The following is a 13,574-nucleotide window of genomic DNA, read 5'->3' as shown; positions in this document are numbered from 1 at the left end:
CAGTATGACTCACTTGCTATAAAACTTCAGTAACCACCAACGCTATTTATTACCTCTGAATATCAGACTAAAGTATAGATACAATACATGAAAGTTTTATATCTAAATCTGTAGTAAGAGCTCATGATATCTGCATGGTGATGTCTGAATCATACGATGTTACGTTACATTTCTGTAGCACGTCACGCGGAGAATCAGGACAAATGTTTAACTGATTCAACACACTCCTCTCTGAGCTGCAGCTGTGCATGCTGGGAATTGTGGAAGAGAGAGAGAGACTCAGAAATGAAAAAATAACAGAGGGTGAACCAATCAAGTTAAGGATTTTCATCAACCAAGGCTGATTTTGTGAAGACTTACAGCTGCTATGGCAAAAATCAAGGTTTGAAATGACAATCAACACGCAGATGACCCTGGTATCTCCTGCACATCTCCTCATGAACCAGAAGTAAAAAAAAAAACACTCACCACCTTCTTCATTTAAACATAGACCACACACTTAGTATAAATATTTAAAAGACCAAGTGGGAATTTACAATGTGACGATATAAATGCCATAATAGGAGTCAGTTACTGAAGTCTGTGGAGTGTGGAGCTGCGTACAACGCTCATAACATTTGAAAGGATTAAAAAAACAAAACCACCACAACTACGGATCAGATTAATCAAGCAAATATTAATGAATATAACCCTTAATTACTGCTTTAGTTCCAGATTTCAAACTTGCTATCAATAAACAATAGATGTACCGGTCTGATCCAGGGCATTCGCTGACCATAAAGACCAGGCGGAAAGAGGGTCCACCTGCAGTTTGGTTTGGCGCGGCACACAGCAGCTCCAGAGTTCTGTCATTTCCTGAGAGGTCTAAAGACTTCTTGCCAGACAGGGAGGGAAATTGAGAGAAAGTCTGTGGTGCTCTCCAGTCCACGGGGCTGTTCGCACTTCTTTTATTTGAATGGCATTAAAAAGGTGGGAGCCCATTTCACCAGACAGCTGAGCCGCTTGAAAAACAGCCACACAAATTTCAGCCGTGGCGTTGAGTGAAAGGTCTCTGGCAGCTGAGTCTCCGAGCCTCTCGCCCCCTTTAACTGTCACATAACGGCCGCGCTGATGTACCGCACTGCTCTGTGCTCGATTGCTACCTATTGCTCTACAGTAAGAATGGGTCCTCTCCTCCTAGCAGAGAAATAAATGGTGGGTCATCTTTACAAGTACCTCACTTATTGCCGACCACTCTACTCTCCCCGCAGGTTAAATGTTATTGCTCCGTAAACACGATGTACGGAGGAAAAAATGAAGAGTGCGACAAAATAAGAGGTGGGGGTGTGTAGGAGGAACCGCCCCCCCTTTGAACACAGCAATTAATCAATTAGTCGGAGTGAATCAATACTCCCCGCCCAGCTTGGCAGGCTGACAGCACTCAGGTGTAATTAAAATTGTAACTATTGACATATCAAGATGGATGGAGCACTTCCTGTTCGTTCTGCTCAACTTTTACCTCGTGAGTGATTATCTTTCTGCGACCTCGTACACATCGGGGGCGGAAACGCAAAGGTGCACGAGTTTGAGTATCGCATCAAGGCATGTATGCACGGCTAGCCTGGTGCACCTTAGCCATTACTGCGCCCGAGTTGAGGCAGAGCGGATGTATTGCTGCGGGTCAACACCCTGCGTCCAAACATCCATCTCACTCTGTCATTTCCCATTATCACCGGGTCATTATCATTAAGTCGATTGTTCAGGGTGTTAAGTGTCTCGGTCGTGTGTGTGAAGTGCATCCGAGCAAACGATGATCAAGATGTTAACCTAGCAAATCTACATGTGGGGAATTTTCTCAAGCGTAAAGTGTGAAGAAAAGCAGGCGAAATGTGTCGTTCTCCCGTAATGAGACATCCTCCACATTTTGTGTCTATGCAGTTTAGTGCGACCGGTCAGTCCTCAGGTATTAAAAATGTCCGACACTTCCACATGGTTCAAATAAAGCCTTTGATTACCCTCCAGTTAACCGGTGCCGCTGCCATCACCTTGTTTCTTTTCTCGCCGCCTGCCTGCGTGTCGCTCTCCTCACATACGACTGTTTGTGAAATACATCTGCTAACAAGAAGAATCATTTGAACAGTGCTTGGTGTTTACATGGTGTTTGGCAGGAGTCAAAAGGAACTCTTCAAAAGCAATATCATAGGCGTCCATGATCAATGTGAAAACAGCAACACAGAACTTTCTTTTTTTATTATTTTTTTTATTTCCAGAGATGTGAGAGACGTTTTCTATTGATGGAACCATTCCTTAAATCTCTGGAGACTGGTCCCTCAGCATCAAACAAGGACCAAAAAGTGTGTGTGAGGGAGAGAGAGAGAGGGGGAGGGGGGGGGGCAGGAAGATGTTTCAGGTATTTAAATGAGCAGTTTTTAGAGAGGTGCCACGGAGAAGTAATTTATTGTATTGTTGAAAGAGGAAATATTGGCCTCGCACAGTTGATTCAATGTGAAGACATCTCATCATTACATTTTCCATTTGTAGCTCTCAATCAGTGTGAAGTTCATTCTTCAGCTAATTACACAGAAAACAGAATATCAAACAACGGCCGAGAGAAGAATGTATCATTTATTATACTCATCTTCAGCAGCTCCAGAAAAAGACAAAAACAACCAGTAATTGTCAGTTCTATGAAAAATTCAAGCGTGCTGTCTGCTCGACAGACGAGTGCAAAAAAAACAACCTGAATTCTTATCAGTGTTTAATGCAGTTGCCTCCACTGCCCCTATTATCCCTTAGCTGCTTTCAAACATGCAGTGAGGTCCAGACATGTTCCTGAAATGTTCTGTAGGGGCTGCAAGTAAGAGAACAAATGTACGAGCCAGTGATTCTGGACTTCTTCCTCATCCCCTCATCGGAAAAATCACAAACATGTTCATGACGTTTATAACACCCAAGAGTATAATTATCTCAGGATGAAAAAGAGGAGGCATGCACATAGACGATGCCGACAAAGACTTGTGTGCTGCAGCAGAATTCGTACGCCATGTCCTGCCTCGTGCCTGCTCTACCTGGACGCCTCCTACTGCGCTCTTCACGTTCAAGAAAAACTCCAAAAGGTTTGAGTCCATTTTGTCTCCACTGTATATCACATTTTTGGAAATCTAAGACAAACAGGGAGGATTCTGTGCTCCTACTTTTTCTACTTGGTTTTGTAGTTCAAGCTGTTACTAGACGTATCTTGACTTTATTATGAGGAGTTTGATTTGATTGGAAAAGACACATCTGAAGTGGGAACAGCTGAGTTCTTTTGTTATTTTCATTGAGTAATATTTTCTATAGTCCATCTTCAACGAGAATACTTGGGCATCATTGTGAATCGATCACAGATCTTGTGCTTTGGACAGCCGGTAGGTTTTGTCTCGCAATGCAACAAATTGATAAAGAGTGTACAAACATGAAGGCTGGCAGATAAAGCTCAAGGATGCTGCAGTTTCAACGATTTCCTCAGACAACAGCACTCTTGATGTGACTGCCTTACCTTGAGGATTAGAAAAAACAGCCTCCTGTATCCAAATGTTACTGCACTGCCAAAACATATTCAAATGTCATTAGATGATAGAATCTAAAACGTAGCCTCTGAAAATAGAAAGCCCATTAAAATCCAAATGAATAAACATACTCATTCCTTCTCATAACAGCAAGGTTATCCTCTGAATGCATCTGGAAGCGGAAAAATTCCTGTGTTTTAATAGTCCTCTTCATTCCATGTTATTATTATGTAAAGCATAAAAATGTGTTCTCTCATCAAATCAAAGCACCCCACAAATCAAAGTTAAGGCAATTACAATCTTATTCCACCCTTTCAAATTGCAACAGCTGTTTCCCTTGGTCAAAATTGCAGCGTAATTGCACACGGTAGCATATGGTTATGGCTGATTAATCCAACTGGGGGTGAAGGCCCCATTATTCCTGCATAGGACGGGTAAATAGGCAGCGGATCCAAGAGCTGGATAGATGGGTGATGGGATACAGAGAAAAAAAAAGGTATGGGCCTTTGAGGAGACGTCTGTTAAAGATGGCATGCTTGTCAGGATCGATCAGGACCTTCCACCGTCCCTACTGAAGCCATTAAATTGATTTGCTTGTCATCCGGCTTTCCAAATGATTCCAAATTGGCAATAGTGGAATCAAGCTCTGCGGAAAAGTGGAGCAGTTTAGGCTGTATCCATTTTCATTCACAGAGTATATAGCTCTCGGCATTTTAAATCATATGTCCCTTTGCGAATTCCATGAACGGGAGTTGCAGGTTTTTTCCTCATCCCTTTGTTCGTGCAGCACTGCAGGGAAATCGTTACAGCCCTCAGGGAGCCCAGTGTGTGGTAGCATGTCAGGGACGTGACAATACCAAGAGGACTGCTCGCCGGCCTGTGGGCTTTGACTGGCCATCATTCATTCGCAGACACACACTTAAACATGCATAAAAAATTCACAGTTCAGCAGCAGACGCGCACACTCACACAAAACACCTCCCCCGGGGAAAGGCAATTACAGGGTTCAGAGGTGGTTTCCCAAGCCCCGAGCCAATGTGAGTCCGTTTCTATTATAAACACACACGGATCCCCATGGGTGAGTCAGGTTTTGGGGGCCTCCTGAAGCTAGTGTCACTCTAAGGTCCACGCTCATTTTCATCCAGCCAGACAGGGATGATGCTGGTAAACAAGCTTTAACTGTGGCTCCCCCCCGTCTGTCGCCCCCGCATGCATAATGGCCCTCTTAAAGAGCGGGGGAAAAGTTCAAGTCCATAATCACATCCGTACCGCCGACTTATTATGTTGCAGAGGTCATTTCGGAGCCCACTTTGAAGGACATGTGCTTGCTATCAGGCACCGAGCAGCTGAATCTGATGCGTGGTGTAAAAGGGCCCACATATGCTAAGAGCAACAGAAACCATAGGAAACACACCATACGCTTTTACCAGTGATATTAAAGCAAGGTGGAATGCCCTACTTTAAATCCTCCAATTCATTCTCAGCACTTAAACCTTGTTCAGGGCAAAGTTTCATTGCTATGACTCACACAGAGTCGATGGAGAAGGAGCAGCAGCTTCAAAAGAAACACGTCGTCGTTCTCTTACTGAAAAAAAACCCCAGTACAATACACATGTGAAGTATCAGTGTTTTCCCTCCTGTACATCAAACGGTAAATACTACCACCTGTAAATGAAAGGTGGGACCTCTGCCTTCACAGATACGTTCTTCAAACCCTACCCATGAGCGTACGACCTGCTGCACATGTAAACAAGCTCTCACAGACCCGTGAATCAGCAAGCCACAAATAGTGGAACACTTCCCGAGCAAATAATCTTGCTTCCTCTGGTCCACAGAAGAATGATCAAAAGAATTGTTTAAAACTATGTCAGAGAAAAACAAAGAGTCCACACTCCGAGCAGAATCCACTTCAGTCAGAGCCCCAATTAGGAATAAGGGATATTTGGCTGCACAATGATAATAAGCCAGACTCTGCTATAGCCTAAAAGGAGACAAGTGCACCGCCTGTGCAAGGATTGTTTTCAGGCCCACAGGTCACTCAACAAAGACCCTTGTCTATCCCAGCCTATAATGACAATTCCCAGCATGCCCGGGTGGCCTGTTTTCCCAGTCCACCCAGTAGTGTGGACAGAACCCCAATTAATAACCATGCAAAGATAACTGGGACAGCCCTGGCAAAGACTACGCAGACTCCTTTGTATCATGTTTGACGTCAGGAGCTCCAAAAAAGACTATTTGTGAAAAATAGGCTGCCACAGCTTTGCCTCGCTCGTTCTGGTAAAACTGTCGGTGCTGCATGACGCTAAGAGCAGAGAAAAAATTGTTCAATCCTTTTTTTTTTTCCTCCGTTAAATCCAATCCAATAGTGGGTTGTTTTTTTGGCATTACATAACTGGTGTTTAAAAGAGCAGAACTGGTTGAAATTTCAGGATTAAAGTTCTTCAAATGTGTTGCATGAGATGAGAGGGAGAGATGAATCATAAAAAATGAGGGAATTTGGAAATGCAGTCTCTGTGAAATGGCATTGATTAAGCCACACCATTGTCACCTAGAAGCACCCTCAGAGGAGCCACTCATTGCTGGTGGCACCATTTTTATGTCATCTCACCCCGAGTTCAACTGACCATATCTCCGCCCTGCTGCATTTAAGTGTTAAAGCTCGAGTGGGATTTTCGAGTTTTAGATGCACGAGATGCCTGCAAAAGAGAAATGATATCCTACAACAGTGGCTTTTTACCACATTAGATTGGAATGTTTATGTGTTTGCCCGAATCAATGCACGATGTAGTTCATGGCCAGGGGACGTTGTAGTTTTGTTGTTTGTCGGCCTGGAGCAGGGTTGGGTGATATGCACAGGGCAATAAAGGAAGAACTGCGACTACTAAAAGTTAGGGGTAGCCGTTGGTAGTTTAAGAAACAACTCAAGACCTATTTCTACAAGCTTGCTTTTAATTAATTTTATCCTTTAATGCCATTGTCTTTATTTTTTTACTTCTTTTTATACCTTCTGCTAGTTTTATGGTTTTATCCAAAGCCTGTTTTATTGCTAACGTGTTCTCACTGATCTATGTTATTTTATGTCTTCGATTTTATGTGCGTGTTTGTTTGTCAGTGTGAGAGTGAAACACAGATGTGTGACACACAAATGAACACAACAGAAGCTTTGTATCGTTAAGAAATGTCCACTACTGGACTTTGGTAAAGTTCCAATCTTGAACATTACACATTGTGATGCTTCAGCTTGGTTTCATGGCTCCTTGGGATTTTCAAAACAGTTTCATAACATAGAAAATATTTAATAATTTACCACAGTGTGTTTTAACCTCAGCTGTCTGTTTCAACTATTGAGTTCAGTGTTCAGCACCTTTGCATTTTTACAGTCAAAGCAGTGTGAAACAAAATGAACCGATTTACCACAACTTGAATTTTTTTGTTAACAAATAAATCACTTTAAGGCTTCTCAGTGGAGTGGATACCTCCTCCTCCGCCTCCTCGCCAAGGCCAAACAATCGTAAAAGTCTGTTTAGCTCTTATATTACAAAAATGAGTCTTCAGTACATGACATATCCCGCCAGTAGCCACAATAATCAAAAAGGTACCACTGATACAAGATAGTGGAAAGTTTATTGAAAAAAAGTTTTTAATTAGTGGTCTGAGTTTTACTCATATCAGGAAACCCAAAAGATCAAAAGGCACAACTCCACAGTAAATGTGGGGATTAAATAGAGTATCGATCCAACGTACGCCTCGCTGTGTAGAAGAGACTGGGATCACTCTCACATAAGGTGTGATTCAAACACTGGTTTCTAACTTAAAGAAATAAATACCTTTATATGAATGTGCTATATATATATATAAGCAGACATGTATTATCCTATAGCAGTTGTAGTAACAGCCCTCCATAATGCTAACACTTTGCTTTTTTCAGGTTTACTGAGAGAATTGGTTTGATTTCATGTATTGTAGATACAATGCTTTGCTTATGTTTAAACAACATAATATGGTGAAACCTAATGTTAGTAATGGTTAGAGAAAGGAAAACACTGAAGTCGACCAAGTTACACAGACGCAGTCTTTGAGAGAACATAAAGAATGATGCCGCTCTCCAAGTGGAGTGATGCATACGTTAAGGTCTCTTCAGGGGGTTTTCTGGGAGGGGAGGGGGGTATAACCTGGAGGAGGAGTGTGAAAACTGCTGAGCTGTTTATAGCCATTAATAGCTAAGAAGTTTACTGGTGGGGTGTTTTAAATCCCTTCCAATCATCCTGCGGGTTCGCCAGGGGCCACGGCTGTGCTAACTAAAGTGTAGTACAAGAGCTAAGTCCATGTGCTTGCATATTTGTGTCTCTAAGTGTGTCGCAGAGGATCTGCCTGTGTCACCATTGTTATAAAGATGTGCTTTAACGCAGTCGTTGTCTCCCATGTGAGCTGCGTTCCTTTACGATGCATTTAATATAGATCATGCTCGTCCTTTCATTTAAAATTTCAAAGCAGGCGTGCGGAGAGAAACACAAACACACACAGAGTGCGACACTATGAAACACCCTCAACCTCTGCAATGGACTGGAAATAAAAGCAGCCCCACTCTGAAGAGATCTGGAAGTTCTTTCTTTCAAACAACAAAAACACAAACGCTCTTTCAGTTACGCCTCTCTCCTGCACTCGCCACGACTGGAGACCTTGGAAGGGAAGTTTTGTTTTATTTCACAGTGAAACTCTCTGGATCCCTCTGAGAAATCTATCAGTGGACTTTGACCGTGAGCTTTCTCCCCCGCTAACCCAGAATACTAAGAGCGATACGTTGTGACCTTTTGCCAAAGTGCCGGCCGCAGGGAAGTTTGACAGCCTCAGTTTTTGTTCCGTCTTATTTCATTCTTGCAAATTGTTTCACGGAGCGCAGCTGCTACAACAGAGATCCCTGCTCTGTCAATTAAGATGAGTGACAAATCAGGGCATTTGTAGTCTGCAGATATTCTCTCAAGTCTTCTGTCTCCATGAATCACTCACAGTCCAATCTCAATCAGCTTCTTTCTCTATGGCTTCCTTCTCCCCAGCTCCGGCCTAATCCATCACGTCAATTTCAAATTATCCTAAAGAGAACACTTGTGCCTGCAGATGAATGAGAGCGACTCATATCAAGAGACCGGAGGTGGCTTTGAAGGATAACAGACACAGGATCAATAATCCTGTATTACTGATTCAGAAATCTGAACAGTAGCTTTTACTGTGAACTTGTGAAAATGTTCTCAAACTGCACGTCCATTTCTCACGAGTACCTAATACCATTTTTAACTTGTGCATATAATTTAAATTACTCATCGGATCCTCTCTTTTCATGCAAATATTGGTAAAAGGTGTGGTTTAAATCCTCTAAACACACAAATACAACACAATAAAACTTCTCTGGAAATGATACCTTCCAAAGAGCTTGTGAATGCACAGCGCTGCCTCCGATATCTGCCCTCTGCGTCACACCACCATGGGATTGGCTTCTCAAGGTGCACGTGCCCACACATGCACAAACACGATGCGTTGACGGCACAACAGAAGAAGAAACCCCTTAAATCGCAAAGGTCTAATGTTGAGTCTGTTGCTACCAGTACCATCATCGTGTGCCCCATTTTGTCGCCTGTGATAAGAATGCGTCCAATTTTAAATTATTCCAGAGTCAAGAGGTGCTGCTCAAGTGCAAGCATGTCACTGCAGACATACAAATCCAATCCAATCTCCTGACAGATTTAAAATGGAGATGGCATCCTTGACTTCTATTACTGTGTCAAGGTCCACGTCCAGTGCGGCGAGCTAAAAACAGACCGCCGCTCTTTAGCCCCTCTTCTTCTAACATGTTGTGCGTCCTCGCCAGACAAAACCATGAAATAGCCGATTCCCACGTGTCCCTGAAGACCCACACACACACACACACACACACACACACACACACACACACACACACACACACACACACACACACACACACACACACACACACACACACACACACACACACACACACACACTGTCAGAACCGTCCTCGCGGATGTTAATCTGAGTGCTACGCCTCTGTCAGAATGAAGTCCTCAACTCCCTCTGAAGCAGCTAAAGTTGAGCTGTAGCCAGTCAGGCTAATCTGCAGACGTTGAGTAATGCCGAAGTATTTATGCCAAACATGACATTCCAATAAAGTCCTCCCCCACCGCTCCGAGCTCCAAAATAGACGTGTTAGAACTGACAAAAGCAGCAGGCATGCCCAGCATTGTCTCGGCATGACCTCGCTAAATGAATGGAAGCGAACAGTGGGACAGGCCAGACTGCTCCTATAACTGTCACTTTGAGCTAAAATATTCTGGGTGAGTTCAGAGAACGACCTGGTGTTTTTATGTGATCCAAGGAGGAACCACAAGTGTACTTTAGTGCGAGCTAACAAATATTTCAAGTGCTCTGGAGTTTCAGGTGCTTTACTGGGTTTTATTTTCATGCTGCAAAACCCGAGGACCGACAACATACAGAACTGAAGATGATGTCTCTGTGCTTAGCGAGGCCGCTGTGGTCTGATGAAGGCCCTTCTCCTGTCATTAAAAAGCCGTTTCAGTAGACTGGTCATTAAAATGTGGCGAGCAACGGTCTGACATGTCCATCCGGAGGCACGCTACTCCCCTCATCGCGTTTTTTAATCATCGTACGGGAAGAGAGCAGCCATCACTGGGGTCACTTTCAACCAGCCGCACTCACAGCGGTCTGAAGAGAGTCCAATTAAATCCTACATTTTCTGACCCATGAGCGGCGATGTAATGGAATCTGAGGGCCACTGCCGCATGGATTCAGCATAAAGATTGACCGGCTTTCAACTTCCTCACATGCACAGTCACGTGTGTTCATATCGCTGCTTTGTGCACCCATGCACCCCCCCCCACAAAAAAACTGTCGAAGCTTACTACCAGGCCACTGCTGTGCATAATGGCTTCTTATTGAACTTGGTTGGTTAAATAGGCGTTCAAGAGGAAGGTGAGAGGACTGGAACCAGGCTCCCAGACGGAGGAGGGAGAGATACAGTTACAGCGAGGGGAAGCGACAATGTCAGGATTCTTAATCCCGGGGACATTTAAGTTATCAATCTCCTGTAAATGTCAGGCACCAGGATGTGCCCTCATGAATGATGGATATCTGCCTTGTTTGTTTTTTTCATCTTCTCTACATTGTATTATTGAGTGAGCGCCACTGAGGGCTTAGAGTCTATCTTGAGAGGTAATACTCCCTCCTTACTGTGGCATCAATACCTGAATCCCAATTACCCGAGAAGAGAGGGAGCAGCAGAGGAAAGCAAAGAGCGGGATTGTTTGGTTTCTTTAAGCAGACGCGTTGCAGGTCAAGTATCAGTGCCATTAAAAGAAGGGGAATGTGTTTAATTTGGAGGTTTTCAGAGTTAAATATGTCAAAGAAGAGCAGAAGAGGAGAGGACAAGGTTCCATCGAGAGCTTCATCTCTTCAATCATTTTCAATAGAAGCAGTGATTAAGCTTTCTGAGGATCCCCCTGCAGCACACACAGTACCTTCACCTGGATCACAGTGACAGTGATGAACTTTGAGAAACGGTCTTTTCTCCAACTGTCAGCAATGGAACAGCATCTTTTCTGAAAGACTCTTGAACAAATATATCAGTGTCCCTCTGGGATGTGATTGGCCTGAGGTTACAGTAGTAGACTCCCCTGCTGGACACCAGTGACACACTCCAGGTCTCCACAGGAATATCACTTGGAGTCTGGCTCAGTCTGGAGTCCTCACTCACACACTGTCCCTGCAAACACTTCACTGTGGCTCGTGCACAGGGGAAAACTGGCTGCATAATTCTCCCAGAACCAATTAATTCCCAACATTTAATTCTCCACGCGGGCATTAATTGCTGCATATCAATATGTATATGTTTATTTGCGGCGCCTGTTTGGTGCGTAAAGTTTAATTTCCGGGGGGAGATGCTTGATGGTCTAATTAGTATTCATTAATCAGCTTAACCTTTTTTAAACAGCTGGTCTTCTAATGACACGTTCGATGCATATGTCGACTCTAGTGGTTTCTAAAAGGAAAGGGAACCGCTGGAAAAGATCGAGTTTTCTAAATAAACTTCATTAAAACCCAGAGCCACATGATATACGAGGCTGCAGAAGCTCAGACTTAATAAAGTTCAGGTGGAGGGAAAAGTCTCAGTGAGGTGTGTGGCCCTGATGACAGAATCAAAGGCTACGAGCGAAGGAGAAATGATAACATCGCTTTCACATGAGCACTGTGGGGGGAAGTTTAACACATCAGCGGGCCCCGTGTGGAGCCGGTGTGGTTCTTACCTTGTGCTTGCGTAAAGTGGACGAGGAAGGAAAGAAATAAAATCCATGTGGCGCGCCGCATCGATCCGCTCCACTGGTCCCCAAACATGGTTCCAAACCGTGCAGGGTGGACAACAAGTGCCCGGTGAGCCTGAGGCACTCTGCCGCTGATGCGCCCCCGAGTTCCCGTGTGGTTCTGCCGCCGAACGCCTCCTGCTGGGTCTCTCTTGTCGGGGGGGGAAACGTGCCACTCGCGCCGGGCAGAGCGCACCGACCTCAGAGCGCAAACAAAATGAAATAAAACAAGCAGCCTGACGCGACCAGACAGATTCAAACTCTGTGTTTGCTCAACAGCATTCCAGTTCCATGAGCTCCATGAGACACGAGGGTATTTTCCTCCAAGAGTCGGAGCAGCGTGAGGTGGCTTCTGAACGCAGCTCAGTCAGATGAATCCAGGCTAAGTCCAAATCCAGTCTCCGGTCTCTCGGTGCACCTGTAAGACGACGAGCGGCTACTCATACTTTTCCATCGACTCTTCCTCCTGCGTCCTTGAGATGCTGCGTTTTCTCTCCTCCCCCCTCCTCTTCAAACTTCAGCCTCCCTGTCGCTGCATGCGCAACGAGCGGCAACAGACTTTTATTTTTTCCTCGAATCCTTGCTGGAAGAGGAGCGCCACGGATAACGCCGCACTCACACACGCATCCACACACCCCCTGTTACCCAGTAAAGTTCCTCCGCGCTGCCAAGGTCGGAGATCCAGTTGGACAGGAGCACCGGGAGGGGGGGGGGAGTTCAGCGGCTTGGAGAGCAGAGGATGCGGGGAAACTTTCGCGCAGTCACACCGTCACGGTCTGAGTGGATCCCGCGTTGCCGGTGTGCGTCGGATGAGGACGAGTCCCGGGTTCTTTATGAGGAAACATGACGATATGGTGCACCGGCAGCGCAGCGCAGGTTGCCACCGTGCGGCCATGCGCAAAAACGCACTCCCCTCTTCCACTACTACATCACAACCAAGCGCCAGGTTTACAGGAGAGGATTTATTATTGCTTTCCACATCACAAAAAGGTGGAATGAATATTGTCCTTTGTTAAAATGATTTACTGGACACGTGCTCTGCTCGTTGTGCCAAGGGTTTGGAGCGGAGTCGAGCGCGGGGAGCCAGAGGAGAAATCGTTGCAATAGCTATTTCTGTGGGGATTTATAATGTGTCTGAGTTCATTGACCTTCTAGTACTTTTTTATCCCCTGTGGCATCATTATAGGGATTTATACTTTGGCTGCATTTTAATACTTTCAGGAATGATACACCCCAGAGGGTTCTTTCTAGTTGAGGCTGTGGTGGGGTTTGGAGGTGCATGAGACAGATAGAGGGGGGGGAGGCACAAATGGCTGTGCTAAGTCTTTACACAGCCAGGAGTGAAGCGGCTGCATGTTATCTTGTATGTGTGGGAGAAAAAGAGAGGAGGAGGAAGGTGGAGGAGAGGGTGAGAAATGGATGAGTGGAGGACAGAAGGAGGAAGAGTACAAGAGGATGAGAGAGGGTGGGGTGATAGAGAGTGACTGAGCAAATACTGTTTCCAAAATGACAGTATCAGTAAAGTAGGGGCAGAGGGAGAGAATGGGAGAGCATGACTGAGCAAATGTTCCTGTCTGGAAAATGACAGCGCCTTTGCCAGAAGAAAGCAGGAGTGCTTAATGTGTGTAATGTGTTTTTTTGCAGACGGCGAGTCCCATCT

General features: G+C 44.9%; 1 protein-coding gene across 1 annotated transcript in view; it reads right to left on the bottom strand.

Moving 5' to 3' along the window:
- sdk2b (sidekick cell adhesion molecule 2b) overlaps positions 1 to 12,708 on the bottom strand; it is a 225,367-nt gene extending 212,659 nt beyond the window's left edge. The window contains 1 exon segment of the mRNA XM_069517620.1: positions 11,861 to 12,708. Within this exon segment, the coding sequence (XP_069373721.1) occupies positions 11,861 to 11,948 (88 nt within the window). The 5' untranslated portion in view covers positions 11,949 to 12,708.
- Positions 12,709 to 13,574: the final 866 nt, after the last annotated feature.

This window comes from Paralichthys olivaceus, chromosome 21 (assembly GCF_024713975.1).
Source record: "Paralichthys olivaceus isolate ysfri-2021 chromosome 21, ASM2471397v2, whole genome shotgun sequence".
Lineage (NCBI taxonomy): Eukaryota > Metazoa > Chordata > Actinopteri > Pleuronectiformes > Paralichthyidae > Paralichthys > Paralichthys olivaceus.
Note: the sequence above shows the minus strand (reverse complement) of the source record. Positions and strands in the feature narration are given on the sequence as shown.